General features: G+C 41.8%; 1 protein-coding gene across 1 annotated transcript in view; it reads left to right on the plus strand.

The window, feature by feature from the left end:
* The window catches only part of ush2a (Usher syndrome 2A (autosomal recessive, mild)), a 205,958-nt gene that overhangs the window by 13,805 nt on the left and 173,117 nt on the right, over positions 1 to 19,036 (plus strand). The window contains exons 4-10 of the mRNA XM_057343361.1: positions 4,245 to 4,380; positions 5,501 to 5,564; positions 6,135 to 6,429; positions 7,028 to 7,212; positions 8,582 to 8,803; positions 11,579 to 11,672; positions 14,966 to 15,161. Coding sequence (XP_057199344.1) covers positions 4,245 to 4,380; positions 5,501 to 5,564; positions 6,135 to 6,429; positions 7,028 to 7,212; positions 8,582 to 8,803; positions 11,579 to 11,672; positions 14,966 to 15,161 — 1,192 coding nt within the window. The remainder of the gene's footprint in view (positions 1 to 4,244; positions 4,381 to 5,500; positions 5,565 to 6,134; positions 6,430 to 7,027; positions 7,213 to 8,581; positions 8,804 to 11,578; positions 11,673 to 14,965; positions 15,162 to 19,036) is intronic.

Here is a 19,036-nt window from a genome sequence, read left to right on the forward strand (position 1 = left end):
AAGATGCACACCAGTAATGTATTCCAAAACATTTTTATAAAAGCGACATAAATATCTTAATTCAACTAAGGGATAGTCCTGGCTTAAACTAAGCCGTGTCTGTGAAACCGGGCAAAAGTGTTTCTCATATGTATTTCAACCAAGAAACAGAGATATGTTGGTTTTGCCTGTTGTTCATAATTACCAGCTGTAGAGTATCACAACGCGCTCACACAGTCACGTCACAGGAATATAAGTGAACGGTGTCTCAATGTGAAGTGACTCAAGTGAGCCAGGGTCCTTACCAGTGCCCGAACCCGTGTACAAGATACACTGATTCACAAACTAGAGAACTGATTGAGACGCAGCCACTGTTTGTTCATCCAGTGCTTTGTTTTTTTAAAACAATGTTTTGAAATGTAATTTTTTTTTTACATTTATGTACATGTTCATTTATTTGATTTTAGTGCACAGTTGAAGATTGAACTCAGTATTTGAATACATTAGCTTGAGTTGTTCATAGCTTGAATTTTCTGTAGTAAATTCATGTTGAATGTCATCACTGTGGCGCTATCATGAGTGTTTGTTTAAGCATCCCAGTCAAGCCTGGCATAAAAACATTGGCCTGAGTTTGAGGTGGCGCCGATCTGTTTGGCTGACCAATGATGATGGTAGTTTTTGTCAAACCTGTTTGTTAACCTACATTATTGGTCCAGTTTTGTTTTTTGACGTTAGTGGCACATAAACCCAAAAATACATATTACAGCGTTGGGAGTCATATAAATGAAAAGCATTAAAAAAATCAACAACAAAAAAAGACAGGAAGCCGCTTAGTTTCTCTTTTGCCTTTAAAGGACTCTTGCCATCATAGCGTTTCGTTTATATGAACATATATAAAGGACATTCTTTACTGACACACAACCATAACAGTGTCTAATGCGTTGTTTTGCAAACCTAGTTAGTAAAAACAAATTCTGTTCACCTCTCAGACCCAGTGAAGAGAAGAGAACCTCTGTATATGCTTTCTGTGTAAAGTATATCCTCTCAAGAGTTATTACCTTTATTAAAAGCACTGACACATTGCCTTATATATTTCTGACTTCACCAGCGCCACAGAGACAATTTTCTTTTCTTAAATAAACTGTCATGCTAGTCTTAATATATTGTTGCCATCCTCACAGCAGGAGAAAGAAGCCTGATATAAAACATGTATATGTGAGATTGGTAATTGTATCTTTAGTGTACTTGAGTAGAACAAATGTTTCACTCTCGTGGCTGCGCTAATGTGATAAAGGGGAAATTGGCTTTTCATCAGTTTTCCTCTCACTGTAATGGTGGTCTGTGAAGAGAGACGCCGTCGCCTCCAACGCGTCAGGAGCGAAACTGCGACTTCCTGTCTGAGGCGGTTATATTTCACTTCACCGAACTGGCCCTCAGTGCATTATGAAATGTGATAATATAACAAATTACAAATAGGAAAGCCTTTTTGCTTCATTTAAATGATAAGAATCGCACTGAGCTCCAGCTATAAGCCGTAAATAAAACATCTCATGTGTTTGTGGTTATGTATGGGAGATTGTGTATAAGCGAGACAGAGACAGCGTATGTGTGTATGTGTGTGTGTGTGTGTTTAGATAGAAGGACAGGGCTCTGGAAGGTATCAGCGTTAAAAGAGGAGGATTGCCCGCGCTGATACCCTCATCCAGAGTGGAATATTTCAGGAGGCCCTGACAGCTCTTCCAGTGCTGAAATGGAAAGGGCTTTATCATGGAATGGTTTGTCACTCATTGCTACCGAATGCAGCTTGGCTTCAGGTTAAGCTTGTATCTGCGCCCCGCTTTGCGGTGCAAGCCAAAAGATCACAACATTGTTTTAGGTGCGAATTAGGGAATCTGTTCTATGAAAAGCCCTTCGGTTTGTGTTTCAAAAGATTGTGTTCTGTTGTTTTCTCGGAACAAAACCTGAGGCCAAAATTGTTCCCTTATTACACACGAAAAGGGTTTTAAGTATTTCATATATCTTGTGTCAGATGGTCTTTATATATGTGCATTTTTATCTCCTTTATCTTTCCAAGGTTTGGCTCCCTAACCCTAACAAATGTGTTGCTGCTTTGCCTTAAAACAATATAAATACTCTTTGCATGTGAAATGAGTAACAATGCTTTGTTGGATGTGGGTTTGGTGTCAAGTCCAATATTTGGTGCCTAGCAAACTCTGATGATCTTGTTTAACCCAGAAGTGAAAATTCTGTCATCATTTACTCACCCTCAAGTTGTTCCAAACCTGTATAAATGTCTTTGTTAGAAAGATATTTGTTAGCAACTGACATTTCTGGGAGATCATTGACTACCATAGTAGGAAAATGTATTATATAATCGTTTTTTTTGTTCTGTTGAACACAAAATAAGATATTTTGAAGAATGAAAGCAAGCAGGTCTACAGCACCTTTGACTACCATTTAAATTTTTCCCACTATGGTAGTCAATGATGCCCCATAAATGTGACTTGCTAACATTTTTCCAAATATCTTTCTTTGTGTTCAACAGAACAAAGAAATGTATTCAGGTTTGCAACAACTTGGGGGGAGGAGTAATTCTTGACAGAATCTTCATTTTTGGGTGGAGTATCCCTTTAAGTTCCGTGCTTTGTTTGTTTCTGTGTTATACAGAGCCACATGTGCAACTTAGACTATCGACTTTTTCTATTAACTTTGTTCATTTCTTACATTCTAAAAATGCAATTTTCATCCCATTATTGGGTCAAAAAGGGACGAACCATTGGGTTGTAAATTACCCTCTCTTTGGTTTAATTTAACCCAATGGCTGTGGTCTTCCCTTTTGACCCGGCACTGTTATTGGTTATTAGTCAAAAACACATTTCACATTATTATTGTGTAAATGTGGGTGGTCATGTTGGTTAATGAATTCAGGTTATATAAGAAATCCAACAACTGGAACAGACCTTTTTGCAATTAAATTACTACATCCTAAATATAGCACACTAGAATTATTCCTTATATAGTATAATTTAATTGATAATATACAATTTCTTAAATCCTTTAAAGAAGCTGTTGTGTTGCCAGATGCACTGTAGCAGAAGCTGCAAAGCAAGTTAGTAAATGTTTGTTCAATATTTACTCTCCCAAGACTGATGGATAGAAGACCTTTAGCAGCCAGATAGAATTTCTAATTCTTAATGTCAGCTGTAGTGATTGAGTTACACCTTTGGCTGAGTGTTTTTAAGACTGTTGTGGTTAAATGCTTTTATATGACAAATAAACATTATTAAGATGTTTTCCTGCATTAATATTTGGTTAAAATTACAAAAAGCTATTTTAATTTAGTCTTTCAGTTCCTAAAAATGTTTTGTGGCCACAAAATTATAAGCACCATTATAGCATGCCATTACAAGTTTTAGGAGCCTCTCTGCTCCTTGTTGGACCACTGCTGAATAGCTATTGTTGCATAAATAATGGCATGAATTTGTTGCGCATTTTGTTAAATCCCTGCGCAGATTAAATGATCCTTTCAATGTGAAAGCTGAGAGCAGCTTTTAAGATGTCAGCACCTGCTGATTAGTACCTTACTAAGAGCTCCCCAGAAATGCTCAGTTATTAATCTGCCCCAGAACCTAAACCACCTCCACACTGGTCTGATCACATGCCAGCCATCCAGACTGGTCATACCTGCTTCTCCCTACAAACACACACACGCTTGCTACGCTTATTCTTATTTTCAGTCACTGGTATTAGGTTGTGTTGTAATGCTGTCAAAAATGTCAACACAGTTTCCCTTTCAAAAGGGAAAAACAGCCTCAAACTGTTCACACAATGAAGAGAGGAAATAATTGCTCGGAAAGCAACAATAGGAGCATCACAGGCCTCTCAAGAGTCCGCAGGGCCGGTAAATGGCATAAAGCACTTCAGGATTCATTTACATCACTGTGACGTTGCTTCTTAGATCTCAAGCTGCAAGTCATTGGCCGGTTAAAGATTTCAAGAATAACCTTTCTACAGTCTTCAATCAGCTGCAATGACAGAGAGCCGCTTAAGGATGCTCCAGTCTACAGCATTCATCTGTCTGGAATTTTGCAGGCGGCTCATTTCCATGTCTCTCATTTAAAAACAGTCTGTGGAAAAAGCTATGAAAATATGAATATAATATTCAGAATCTATGAAGCGTATCAACATCATTGGCCATAGAAAACATAAAAATTAGCAATCTATCAAAACCTGTAACTGTTGCAATATTTCTGATAAACTCATAGGTACACAACACAAGTGCGAGCTTGTTCCTGAATGGCCAGGAGGAGGACGGCACCGCGCTGGACACACAAACACTGGCAAGACCTGTCGATGACATCACCTCAGCGGGTACTGTGTGGATCGGCACGAGTTCTAATGGTAATGATTTCTCTCCTACTGTATATTGCCCTATATAACTTGTGTATTTGAATATTTCAGTCATCCTTTAAGAGGTCCAGCTGTCCTCATCTAACTTTGCTGTGTTTTGCCACAAAATGACACAGTTCTCTCACTTGAATTGAGGGAAGGAGAGGACACACTAATTTGCAGAGGTGTTACATTTTTCCATTATAGAAATATTAATAAGGCAGCAACTAATCATAGGTGGAGTTTATATAGGTCAAGGGTGACCATATGGCAACAAATAATCTCCTCATAAACGAGATGAGATGGGATTTCTGTAATACCCCCAGGGAAGAAAATGGACACACAAATACACACACACATTTTACATACACATCGACAAATGGCATAGCCATACCTGCGTTTTCTTACAGGAACCCAAACAGTGTGGTCACTTGCATACAAACCTCACTGAAAGACAAAAAAATAAAAAAAAAACAAACACTTTTATTCTGGATGCGATTAATCGCAATTAATTGTTTGACAGGCCCAATTTTTTATGATACTTTATGGTGCTTTTGGGGAATTTAAAGACCCTCTTTCATTGTAATTGTATGGAAAAGAGCGACTTGTGCGTTTCTCAGAATTCCTTATTTTGTGTTCTAAAGACAAAAACAAGCATACAAGTTTAGAAACAACATGAGAATGTTTGTTTCATTTTTAGTGATTAATAGTAATTTGTCATTTTTTTCTTGTCCCATGCCTACTTTTTGATTTTATGAATGAAACAATCTGTATAAAAACAATGGTTTTTCATCACTATTAGATTAGAAAGCACAGTCAGCACACAAAGATGAAAAGATTTCTGGGCAAACATCCATATATATGACGTATAAATCAGTGATTGTTATTAGACCAGAGGTGATTATATCTTATCTGCTGATGTAGATGGAGCGGCACGTTTAGTTTCAGATCTATGCTGCCCATTCAGACAGTGGGATTACTGCTCACAGAGAACTGTAAATAAGCATAATAGATCCCACCATGTAGCAAGTGTCTCAAATGAAGACACAGATAAGGTAATCCACTAGTTTCTATGGATCCTGAAGACCGTATTCAATAGCGCCCATTGACTTTCCTTTCTTTTTCTCCCCAGGGTCAAATCAATTCATCGGAAGGATGCAGGATTTTAGATTTTATCCAAAGACATTAACCAACAGGTGAGCAAAAGGTCACAAGGAATTAATATCAAACATAGCCGCACAGACATTTTTACTGCAATGTACAAGATGCTTTTGTACTGTTTGGATTTGGCACGAAAGAATCTGTCAGGTAGACCAGTGGCTCTGAACCAGTGGGCTTAAAAATAGGTGGTATACAAAGATATTCATATGTCATTTGTAGACCAACATGGACAGTATGGAGTTATGTATGATCCTCAAAAATCATAAACAAAACTTTCTATTGTCCTGTATAAGTTAATGCTTATAATCACAATCCTTAAAGGTCCAATGTGTAATTTTTTGGAGGATCTATTGATAGAAATGCAATATAATATACATAGTTGTCTTCAGAGGTGTATAAAGACCTTACATAATGAAGCGTTATGTTTTCATTACCTTAGAATGAGCTATTTCTATCTACATGGAATTCGCATGAAAATTTGATCAACTGGACCTTTAAAATCAAACAATGAAATGTTTTATTTTGTTTCCACTCCATGTTGTGTCGTCACTGGAGCAGAACAATTTGAGAACCACAGATGCAGATTGTATTTTTCTGTATTTCAGAGAAATAGAAGAGGTGTTCACTGGACAGTTCCCTTACCTCCATAGCCAGTCAACATGCCGCTGTCCCGCCAGCCACTCCAGAGTGCACCCCCTAGTGGAGAGGTACTGCATCCCCAACGCAGCCAATGACACCACCCTTAATAAAGTGCTCCGTCTAAACCAGGATGCTCACCCGCTGCATTACATCAATGACAACGACATCGGGACCACCTGGATATCCTCTGTCTTCCCTACTTTAGAGCTACTGGACAAAGGAATTACTATCACCATAGATCTGGAGAATGGACAGTATCAGGTAGATACCGTAGCAGTAAAATGGTACTACTTTAGTTGTTATTTTGGGTTTTTAGTTAGTTTAGGTGTATATCTAACACTTAAAATTAAAACCAATTTGGTTTGAAGAACGCTAAAATATAATAAACCTGAATTGCTCTGTGTGTGTGGCTGCTTTCACCTCGGAAATCCAGATACAGAGTTACGTGTTTTCGTTTGAATACACTGAAGCCGCCCCAAAGTCCTTTTTTGTGTGTGTGATCGAGTCGCCCAGTCATCCATGTGGCTAAGCCAAGTCAAGCAAAGAGTCCAGCTGTAAAGAAGTTGAGGATTTATGCAGCTTTACCTCTCAATACCAGATAAAACACACCAGCACACAGACTTTGAAGCGTCCACTTAGTCAAAGCTGCGACCAGTTTCTCGACAAACCCCTCAAATGAAGTCACAGAGGGAGAGAGAAGAGAGCGAAGCAGGGCTTCAAGCTGCTCTTCAAAGCATCCAATGTGCTTTAGGAGGCACCGTTGCATTGACTGTCGCCGTGCAGATAATAGATAATCCATAGCTGTTTAGTATTTGATGCATATTTCCCTCTCTGTAAATTTTGCACGCTTTCTTTGCAGGTTTTCTACGTGATACTTCAGTTCCTCAACGCTCAGCCCGAAGCGGTGCGCATTCAAAGGAGGATGATCGGAAGCTCCGAGTGGAAGGACTGGCAGTTCCTGGCCAAAAACTGCAGCTACTTAAGCATGGAGGATAACAGGCCTTTGGATCGTCCGGATTCTGTGAACTGTCTACAGTTACCCAGGTATCCCCCCCAACCAAAAAAACACGACACGGGTACCTCTGTGCACGCTCGGTCAGTCCATTCGTAGTGGCTTGTGTCTCTGATAACAGTCCTTCAACAAATGACTCCTGCCAGGTAACCTGCATCAAAGCAGTTTGAGACAAGTTCCCTGTTTGATAAAAGCAGTTTAGTGGCAGTCTATGGGCCTTTGGAGGATCTGAGAGGAGAATGGAGAGGAAAATGCTGCTCTTGGCTGCAGTCCAGGCTGCTCAGATTTGATCTCCGCCGTCCTTTGGTTGTAATGAGCGCAGCAGAGCTGCTAAGCTGTTATGAACCACACCAGCACCTGGTTTCAACAGAGCAAACGAGGACAGTTCTTTTAATGAGGGTGGGATATGAAAGTTGTTTAAACTGTTTATTAAGATAATCTACTGTTTTTTTTCTGGAAACCAGTAGTTCAAATTCCCAGGTTGCTGGCTTTTGAAAGTGGTTGGTGCAGTGAGTATTATATAAAGAACCTTTTATGAAAGATTTAACGTAGCATAATAAATGTTTTTTTTATGTGCACGCAATGATAAGTATAAGATGATAGTAAAAAGAAGTCATGTTGAAATTGTGCTTTTATGTTCAAAAGTACTGCTGAAAATAAATAATCCATTTAGGCAATGCACCAGACAAAAGTCTAAACACAAAAGCTTGGACCCAGTGGAATAAAGGGTTGCACTCAGACCCTTCAGAGATGTCACATCAGGGTAAACGGGTCTAAAGAGAGAGAGAGAGAGAGAGAGAGAGACTGGTCCCCATCTTTCACTTTCTCCATCTACCAAAGACGACACAGACTTTCCTCACACAGGTCTGTCCTGGATAAGTCTACCAGCATTAGGAATGAAACATCCAGCGCTCTGTGTATTTTTCTGAAGAGGGAGGAAAGGTAGTGGTGAATAATGTAGGAGGGGCCGTACCTGTGGTGCCCCCTGCAAAGATCCGAAGAACTCTCTCATTCAAGCCCATTTATATCTGCCTTCTGAGAAATCAACCTTTCAAGTGTCATATATTAAACCTGTATTAGTCAAATTTCTTTTCAGTAGTTCTAAGACCTTTGCTTTTCCAATTTCTTTGATGTTTGTTCATTTTAGTAGCTGGCGACAGGTTTCATTTTTAACCTGACAGGGTGTTACCCGCAATGTCAAAACTTGAATTTCTTGATCTCTCAATTCCTCACATGTTTGAAGGTTAAATCGCAGGAATATATATTTTTATATTTTCTCTTTATTCAGTAGAATGATGTCATTTTTTTGGTAACACTAAGGAATAGTTTTTTACTCACGTAAATAAACATTCAAATAAATTAAACCTTGTATTTATGTATTTATCTGTGTTTTGTCCTCAGTGATATGCCTTACTCCAGAGGAAACATCACCTTCAGTATGCTGACCCCCGAGCCGAACTTGCGGCCAGGCTACAATGACTTCTACAACAGCGCCGCCCTGCAGGAGTTCGTGAGAGCCACACATGTGAGAATTCACGTGAACGGCCAGTACCACACACAAGTACCCACAATCCCCTTCCGTCATCGGTACTATGCTGTGGATGAGATCACCATCAGTGGCAGGTTTGACACCAACAGCACCCACCCGACAACTCCAGTCAACCATCACCCAACATAATCTCTCACTATCACCCAATGATTAACACTCCAAATAACAAAACTTGACATACATTTGTAGACTTTAATTTGATTGGATTTTTGTATTTGGTGGGAAAATCAGTATGCTGATATGACGGGATAATTTTGGCTTTGACATTTAGGTTGAGATGGAAGAGAAGATGTCTTGTGGTATGACATTACTGTGAGATATATGACATGTCTGTTATTAATCAAAAGAGGGTAAAGGCTTGTTTAACATAGTTTTAGTCTTTTGGTTAATGGCAACATAATTACAGTGGAGAGGCTAAATTTGGAAATCACTGGCAGGGAAACTTATTCACCCGTAAATTAAATATCATTTATTCTAAACTTTGCTTAATACTTTGGGAAGAATGCTGGGTTATTTTCAACCAAGAGTTGGGTCAAAATGGTATGCACCCAACAATTGGGTTGTAAGTTAACCTATATGTTGGGTTGCTTCGACCCAAAATGATGGGTTGTTATAACTCATTGTTGGGTCAAATATAAATATTTTCTGGGTTAATTTAACTCACCGGCTGGGTTAATGCCAACACAGCATTTTCTGTATATTCTCCATATAAAGAAAGCTAATGGGGACTGAGACTGTCAATATGCAAAATTAAATTAAAAGACCATAAAAAATGTGTGACATATGACACAAAGTTGTGTGAAAATTTTATTTTTGTAAATTTTGAGTTAGATAACCCCGTGTCCTCATTCACTATTATGGAAAATAGTTGCTAGGTAATTTTGGAATTTAGTGGAAGGAAGACAACACAACTTGATTAAGTTATTCTTTCAGTTTTAATAGATTTTTTTTCTTTAACACAAAAGCAAAAGATTATAAAAAAGTACAAAATATGAAAAATAATTTTCTTTTAAAAATACAAAAAACATGTGTGAGATATTTCAATTCTGCGTAGTACTGTATTCTAAGAAATAAAATATAAAAATATCACAGTAGTAGAGAACTTACTGTAAAGGAAATAAATTGTTGACAGTACTGGCAGAGCAACTCAAAAATAGCTTGCGTCCTCTTTCTTAAAGGCTTCAGGGAAGTAGATAATCACTCAGAATGCCTCTCAAGGATGTCGAATCTTTTGTCTTTTTAGAACCAAGACATGGTGTTTTATCCATGTATACCTTCATACATTAAAAAGCCACTGTTCTTACGACTATGGTAATTATGTCATTATGCAGGCAGCTGTAACTTGGCTTTCTCTCGCTGTGCGAGTGTGTCTGAGTAAGAGAGAGAGAGAAGGGAGCTTTAATTAAGAGCTAGTTAAACTGGCACAGACGAAATCGAGATTTAGAGACTGTGAAATCTCATCATCCCCTGACATTCAGAGGTGTCCCCCACCCTCCCAACCTTTCGCTTTCGTTTCTTTCCGCACGGCTCGCCTTTTCTCTCTTCTTTTGCTCTCCTCGTTCTTTGTCTCGTTGACGAAACAAAGGTAAGAGTAAACAGTAGTAGACACACACCCCCTCACCCACCACCCCTGAGGGAGACCGACAGTTCAAACCCGCAAGAGGTTGATAGGGAATGTATGTGTGTTTGGGAACTAAATTTTGCCTTTGAGGAATTCTGACAGGGTGTCAAGCTGTGTCTGGGAGCATTAGCGTCTGCTTTACGCTCATACGGTAATAACCATAAGCGGTAATAACAGCCATCTTAGTTTTGCTTATGTTGTTTGTTTGGTAAAAGAGGTGAAGGGTGCCGCTTTTCGAGGGAACCGTGTACAGATGGGTGCATGATAATACCGAATAAGGGCCCGGAGAATGAATAATTAAAGGCGTGACCCGAAGGTGCGTGTTCCGTCTGATGGAGACCTGTCAGGTCTGCTGTTGTACATTACGACACACCGTTGATATTTCCACTGGCATTTATAAATGTTGAATGCGAAAGTCCTATTAACCATGCACAGAGAGAATGAAGGAATGAAAGACAGATGGAGAGATCTAGAGAATGACAAACGCGAAAGAGAGAGACTTGGATTTTGATGTTGCTGACCCGTGTTGCTTTGTTCATACCTGCTTATTTTACAACTGGTAATTTTTAGTGATGCACTGAAATAAAAAATCTTGACTAAAATAAATGCATTTTGGAGCCGCTGGAAAAAGATGTTAGGTTTAAACTTACCTGGAAAAATATATATACTCTATATGTTATGTTCTTTTATATTTGTTCCTTTACATTTACATCCATTTGTGTTTATGAAATGCAAAACTTTCATTGTTAATGTATTCATTTAGACATCTAAATAATGTTTATATGACAATTTTTTAAATAATGCTAATAACATCAAAATTGACTTCTCTCAAATTACTTTCATTTTAACTTCATATATTTTTCAACCAATGTTTCACAACCAATGATGGATAAAATCAGGACCCTTCCTTTGTTGCTTTTATTCTTGTTGAATATCCATTTTCAGAAATAAATTCTATCCGTATTCTTTCATTCCTGTGAATTTAGTGTAATGGAACACAAAAAAGCACTTTTATCATCGCAATCTACTGTACATTGTCATCATATCATGTTCCCTGAGCTAATTCCGTCTCGCTCCTCGATCTCACCAAACATCTGCTTTCCTCAAATTCAAGCATGTGAAACTATAGAAACCAGATTCCCATTTTACCTTGGGACCCCATTCCATTACAGCAGTGGAGATAGTCCAGAAAGTTGTGGGTTAAAACTGTGTGTCTTTGTCCCTTTAGGTGCGAGTGCCACGGCCATGCAGACAGCTGTGACACAAGCGTGAGGCCGTACCGCTGCGCCTGCCTCCCAGAGAGCCACACACATGGAGCTAATGTGAGTCCCGCAGGGGAGGCCCCCCTTTTAATTAACCACTTCCTTTTAATGACGTGCAAGAGTCCTCTTTAATGAACAGCGCACTCGAAAATAGGCCTTAATGGAATGACAGGAAGAAAGCACACCGAGAGATGAGAGCGGAGCGAGCGTTCTCGCACATCTCTGGTTTCTTATAGAGAGGGGGGTTAGAAGAAAGAGGAAAAATGAATGAGGAAGAAGAGAAGGAAGTGGTTTTGTGGGCAGCAGTGCTCTAATCGTCCTATCCCATCAGCCCCTGGGTGTCTTGATGATGAGTCCAGCAAAGGTAATTATATCTCAGGGAAAGCTCTGATGACACAAGGCTCCAGTGCTTAAATTTTTAGTAGTGCCATGGATCACCAATGCTGGGGAAGCCACTATGAAACTCAAGTTTGCCAAACTACAAGCTAAACAATAATTCTTAAGGGCCTTGGTATTAAATTATTGTGGTGAAATATAAATAAATACATTTAAAAATTCAAGTAATTTATCAACATATGTATTTAATTATATATTGAATTAATTGAGCCACCTGGGTCGGGTCCCGGCTCGTTGCCCTTTCCCAGCTCCTGTACCCTTTCTCTCTCTCATACCATCATTTCATGTCTCTCTGCACTCTACTGTCAGGCAAAAAAGCTACAAAAAGGCCTAAACAATTTTGAATTAATTGCAAGCCCAAAAACACGAGTAGGCTACAAACTGTGTTTAAAACCTGCTAACTGGCATAAAAAAGCAGTCTTAGCATTCTCCATCTTCACTGTCTCTCCCCTCCTTTCCTATTGAGAGTCCCAGCACTGTCGACATCGCCGCATATAATTCTGAACATTGGGAGCAAGTCCCAAGATTAAACTTTTAAACCTGATGTTTGGTGATTTAAATTATTCACCAGATGTCATGCATTATTCAGGCCCAGACACGACGCGCTCTCTCTGCTGCCACTACTGTTGTTGTTTTCACCAAACAAACAAGAGCCACATCTAACAAGTAGATGCCGGAAAGTATGTGTGTGCGTGTAAATATGATAAATACGAGTTGTCTCACTGCCCTAAACGCCCCCAGACTAAAACACCTGGCTTCGAGGTGGGACCGCCATGTGCCCCAGGGCTATCTGCTGTGTTTACAGACTGGACCGGCTTGTGTTCACTACTTCGTAACGTCACAAATTGCCAGAGCAAGTGAAAGTGCTGCTGGTGTCTCATATTTGGTCGTTGAGTGAATGGTTTGTTACCAGAGACAGTACTGCATGATGGTTCAGTTATAGAAAAGCCTAATTTGATCATAAATTTGAGATTATGGTCTTCATTATTGAGCCTAATTTAAGATTATAGTTTTTTTCATTCAAGAATATGGAATATATAATATAATTATAGCACTTTACAATAGGGTGCTATCTGTTAACAGTTAGTTAATGCATTAGATAGCATGAACTAACAGTGAACAATACTTCTAAAGCATTTATTGATCTAAATTCATGTTAATTTCAGCATTTACAAAAGCATTATTAAAATCAAGCATTGCCACTGTTAACATGAGTAAATGCACCATGAACTAACAGGAATAACTGTATTGACATGAACTAATATTAACAAGGATTAATAAATGCGGAAAAATTATATTGTTCATTGTTAGTTCATGCTAGTTAATGCATTTACTACTGTTAACAAATAGCACTTATTGTAAAGTGTTACAAATATAATTGTCACGATCCCAGTCCGTGTTTCCCCTGTGTTTGTGAACTTTTATTTTACTTCCTGTCTATGTCATGTGTTTTGTAGTTCATTGTAGTTTTTGGTGTTAATTAGTCTTCCCCAGGTGTGCCTTGTCATCTTGTTAAGTTCTCTGTATTTAAGCCCTTGTGTTTCAGTTGTCTAGTGTCAGTCGTTGTTTTATGTTGCTTTCTTGTCCCCGTGGTTTGAGTACTTTGGTTCCTTGTTTCTTTATTCTTTCATTGATTTGTACTTTGTGTTTTTGTTTATTAAAAGTCTTAACTGCATGTGGATCCGCTGCCTCACCTGACTGCATTCTTACAATAATATATAATAGCCGCAATTGATTTATTTACCTTGTCACACAGTAGGGAAAGCAAAAGTAGTTGTCACATGACACAGCATGTATTGGTGTGTATTATTTTATCTTGAATGAACAAGGGAAAAGGCTATTTTAGGCAAAGCGCTGTTAAAACCTTGCGTTTTCACACAGGGTAAAGGTTAACGGCAGGCCCTCTCCTCAGTGCAGCCACGCGCACACCCTTCCTGAGGGAGCGTGAAATTAGCCATGGCATTCACAGAGGTCTTTCACACAGGATGAAGGCTCTTTCCTCACTGCAGCCCGATCCCACACAGTGGAGATGAATACAAAATATTGTACCTGTGTGTTCTGTTAATCTTGGATTTACATGTAGACTGCCTAATTGCATTTGGCATATTGATGACCTTTGATTCGCCATATTCAGTAAATTAGATATTGAGAGCTCTGCAGGTTATTTAACTCTACTGTTTTGTTCCTGGCAGATGTTTATGTTTACTGGAATATCACTTTTCGTGAAATTATTAAAAGTGCTGCCAATGTGTCATTACCAATGTTTTAGAAAGATTGTTCACTCCAAACCAGTCTTATTAGGGAAAAGTGGTTGTTAAATCTTTAGTAAGAATAAATGATCTAGTAGTTTCTGTAAAATTAGTTTTGTCTTTTTCATAAGATGCCGGCATCATGTTGTATATCTATATTTGCTGGCTTTGAAATTCTATTCCCATATGTATAAAAAAAGTAATACCGCGCATCTTGTCAGACCCCTGACTGGCATTAATGGCTGTAGTGGCGGGTGGTCTGTGCTTGGATCTTCCCGCATCCAGCCTGATGAATTAGCAATTCCATCCGGGCTCGCGACCCATTCCGGCTGCCCGTACAGCCGACTGACACAGCGAGCCTTTGTTACAGCTTGAGTAGTCAAAGGGGAATTCTTTGCTATTTATGATACACATTTTTAATTGTTTCTTTTTATGCCTCTTGCATTCTCTGTAATTTGTTGAGAATGTTTACAAACATACCTGCTCTCTCCCTCTTTCATTTATTAGAAGTTTGAAAGTGTCTTGATAAATAGTTTTGTTTTTCTTTTGTCAAAGTCACTTATAATTAATGAGCTGTTTTCTGGCCTGGGCATGTGGAAATATTGTGTTTGTTAATGGGGACTTTATCATTGAACCTTGAGGTCACATCTGGATATAGTTGATAAATGTAGATGTTGATGATGTATGTAAATGTTTTCTCTCCAACAGTGCGAGCGCTGCTCTCCTCTCTTCAATGATAAACCCTTTAGAGCTGGAGATCAGATACAGGCGTACAACTGCCGCCAGTGCCAGTGCTACGGCCATGCCTCTTCATGCCACTACAACGCCAGCTTGGATCCTCAACCTGAAGATCACTTCCATGGGGGTGGAGGGGTGTGTGACAACTGTACACATAACACCACAGGTAACAGCACATTTTTTTGTGTTTGTATGTTTTATTATGTGCCGCTAGTATTTTAGTGTGGTCTCAGACAACTGGACCCCACTGTAGGTCTGAGATTTTGGAAAAAGCCGGAGGCAAGCCACTCAGAATCTCCTCGTCCCGTCCAGAGGCCAGACATGGAGATTCCAGAGGTCTGGCCTGGGGTGCCACACTGTGCCCTTCCCCTGCGACAGAAGGGGGGATTGTCGTCAGAGCTACGGGGACGAGCAATGGGGAGATTTTGCTCTTTTCCTGGTTGACCCGAAGGCCCAGACGGTCTAAGTGCCGAAGCACAGAGGTCCCTGTGCGTACACAACAGATCTCACGAGTGAGCCAAGATAAGCCAGTCGTTGAGATAGTTGAGTATCCGCACGCCCTGCTCCCTGAGGGGAGCTAGGGCAGCCTCCGCGAGTTTGGTAAAAACCCGGGGAGACAGGGCCAGACCGAAAGGAAGGATTCTGTACTGGTATGCCCACCCCTAGAAAGCGAACCGTAGGAATGGGCGATGTCGAGGGAGGATGGAGACGTGGAAGTAAGCGTCATTCCAGTCGATTGCCATGAACCAATCCTTAAGACGAACCGACGCCAGGATGCGCTTCTGCGTCAGCATGAACGGCAACCTGTGGAGGTGCTTGTTCAGAGAGCGCAGGTCCAAAATGGGGCGCAGCCCCCCACCTAATTTGGGGACGATGAAGTATGGGCTGTAAAACCCGGAAGACATCTCGGCTAGATGGACGGGCTCTATTGCACCCTTTGCCAGAAGGGCGGCGACCTCGGCCCGAAGTACGGGAGCATTCTCTCCTCGGACTGAGGTGTGTAGAATGCCCCGAAACCTGGGCAGACGTCTGGCAAACTGGATCGCATAGCCGAGAAGGCCTATCCTTTCTAGCCACCGAGACGGGTTGGTGCGCTCTAGCCAAGCGCCCAAGTACTGCGACAGAGGAATTAGTGCTGGAGGGGCTGCCGCGGAAGGGCGTGGCTGCTGTGGAGCAGGCTGTGCTCAGGACCTCAACGACCAAAAGGTGGCCTCCACGGTGTCACCAAACAGCCCAGCTTGCGAGATGGGCGCATACAGAAGGAGGGCCTTCTGAGTGTCACTCATCTGCGCAATGTTGAACCACAGATGCCTTTCTTGGACCACTAATGTGGACATCGTCCGACCCAGGGCACTCGCCGTGGCCTTCATCGCTCGGAGCAAGAGGTCAGTGGCGGTGCGCAGCTCGTGCATGCGAGCGGGGTCGGCCTTCCCATCATCCAGGTCTTTCAAAGCCTTGGCCTGAAAGACCTGAAGGACCGCCATAGCGTGGAGAGCGGAAGCAGCTTGACCAGCAGCATTGTAAGCTTTCGACACGAGTGTCAAAGAGAGCTTACAAGCCTTGGAAGGGAGCCTTGGTCGACCCCTCCAGGTGCCAGCTGTCTGCGGTCACAGGTGCACCGAGACTGCACGTTCCACCATGGGGACTTCGACATAGCCCTTAGCCGCCCCGCCATCCAGGGAAGTAACAGCACCTGAGCCCGTCGGTCGCGAACGTGCCAAGAACAGCATATTCCACGACCTTGTGAGTTCCGCATGCACAACCGGGAAAAATTGAACCGGGGCGGAGCGTGGCTTTTCACCCCGCTCCGACCCCAAGAACCATGAATCCAGCCGCGAGCGTTTCAGGGAGGGCGCCGTAGCACACTGAAACCCGATGCTCACAGCCACCAGGGCAAGCATGGCCGACATCTCAGCGTCGACCTCGTCTTGGGCTCGACCGCCCGAGGGCGAGAGCTCCAAGGGGTCTTCCGCATCTGATGCCAGGAGGTAGCTTTACGATGCAATGACAGAGTTTGTCCTCATCCCACTGTCGAGTCTGCCCATTATGGGACGGTACACCGCCGCCCATCAGGGACGAGCCAGGTGAACGTGCCGGGGCGTTGATGGTCCGTGAAGCCCCCAAATCACCCCCGCTGCTCGTCGAAGCGGTCGACCTCGCCGAAGTGGCAGTCGACGCTCGAGAAGCAGATGGGGTTGCGGCAGCTTTCAGAAAGAACATAGCCAGCCGTGACCGCAACACCTTAATCGACATGTTCTCGAAGAAGGAACATATCGTATAGACAAACCCTGCCTCTGCATGCTTGAGCCCCAAACATGTGATGCAGGTGTCATGCCTGTCGGACTCAGTGATGAGTCTGTCACACCCAAGAACGCAGCTGCGGGCATGAAATTTGCTCTTTTAGTCGCTCTGTAGTTCTCTGCCGAAACGCCCAGGGGAATTCCGCTCGAACAAGGGGGGAAGTTCTGCTGCACGCGTCTTATGTCCAGCAGTAGATAGAAAGATGTCTCGGAGAAGAATTCGCTTGACATTCAGTTATGCAGGTTCAGAAGAACAAAAGATTAATGAATGGGCGCCGCCATCTCCTTTTATACCCATATGCACGGGGCGGAGACTGGCGTGCGCGTGCCATTCACCAAGTTCATTGGCGTTTTAAATTACTTTCGGAGATGATAGGTTCTCAAGATCAAACCCCAGTCTGTCTCTCAAGACAACGTCGAGAGACCGACTGAAAGGGATCTCATGTTAATCTTGAGTACTTACAGAATAATATCGCATCCTTCATATATCTGTAGAGTCTTTAGTTTGATCACATTTATTAAAGACAGATACAGCTATTCGATTATTTCCGAAAACATACGACCTCCTGCATGCGTGCCCCCCGCTCTAAAGCATATGTGCACCCATTGCCAACAAAACACAGACATATGACTCAGTTTCACTTACCGCGTGCGGTTCATGTCCGGCATCTTTTAGCGCTGGGACCGCTCCATCTATCAGTTCCAAACGATCTCCAAATCCAGCGTTATATCCAACATTTATATAACATTCATCACCCAAATGCAGTGAACAAACAAACACAGCTGAACTTCGCGAACGCAGTGCTCTCTCTCTCTCTTGCTCCAACTGGGTTGACGTGTGCGCATTCTCCTTCTCCCGCTCTCCCTGGTTGATGCCTGGGCATGCTCTTTCTTCTCGCTCTGGCGGGTTGACACATTGGCGGGCTTTTCCGGGAGAAATGTCCAATAAGGGTGTAACAAAGTTCAATGTAGGGAAGGAAGGAGGCGGGAACCGGCATCATTCACAAAACTTTAATTAAAAAATAAATAAACAGCAAATAACAGGCCGGCAGCCACCTCACGGTCGACTGCCGGCCACACGAACACATAAACAAACTTAACTGTTTCCGGGCCCGGGTCCTCTCTCTCGATGGTCCGGTCGCTCGTCCTCTTATGCTCCCAAGCTCCCCCGTGAGGCATGCGGGGACCGGCGGTCGCACAGCTGACACTCGTTGCCACTTACGCCGCCGACCCCACCCCACCGCTCTCGCCCCGCCTTCCTCGCTACAAAGGGACTGAGAAAAGTTGCTACGAAACGGATTTTCATGTTCGAAAAAAACTTTCCGACTAGCTGGGGGAGTGTATCCAGCACAGAAATACTACGTCATACGTCCAACTCATTTTCATACGTCCAACTCGTTTTTTGACAAGTTGACCATGTCAAGCATGAGAAGACAGCACATTTAATATTGTAAAGAAGTCCGAATGCATGAAACACCGTTGCACATCCCCTTTAAATAAACTATTTGTTGAATTTCTCCCATTTAAAGAAAACGTTGAGCAGTTTACAGTTGAGCTTGGTATCACAGTCAAAATTCTAATTATTGTAGAGACAAGTTTAGCTAAGAAACGGTTCTTCTTGGTTTGTTTTGCTTGTTTTCAGAAATAATCTAGGCACTCTATTGTTTGTGAATGTGTACCGGAAGTTAAGGGCAGTCCCAGAACGCGCTTGCGCAGTAACGTTTGTTTATGTTGTCACTCT

Source organism: Triplophysa rosa, linkage group LG10 (assembly GCF_024868665.1).
Source record: "Triplophysa rosa linkage group LG10, Trosa_1v2, whole genome shotgun sequence".
In the NCBI taxonomy this organism is placed as follows: Eukaryota; Metazoa; Chordata; class Actinopteri; order Cypriniformes; family Nemacheilidae; genus Triplophysa; species Triplophysa rosa.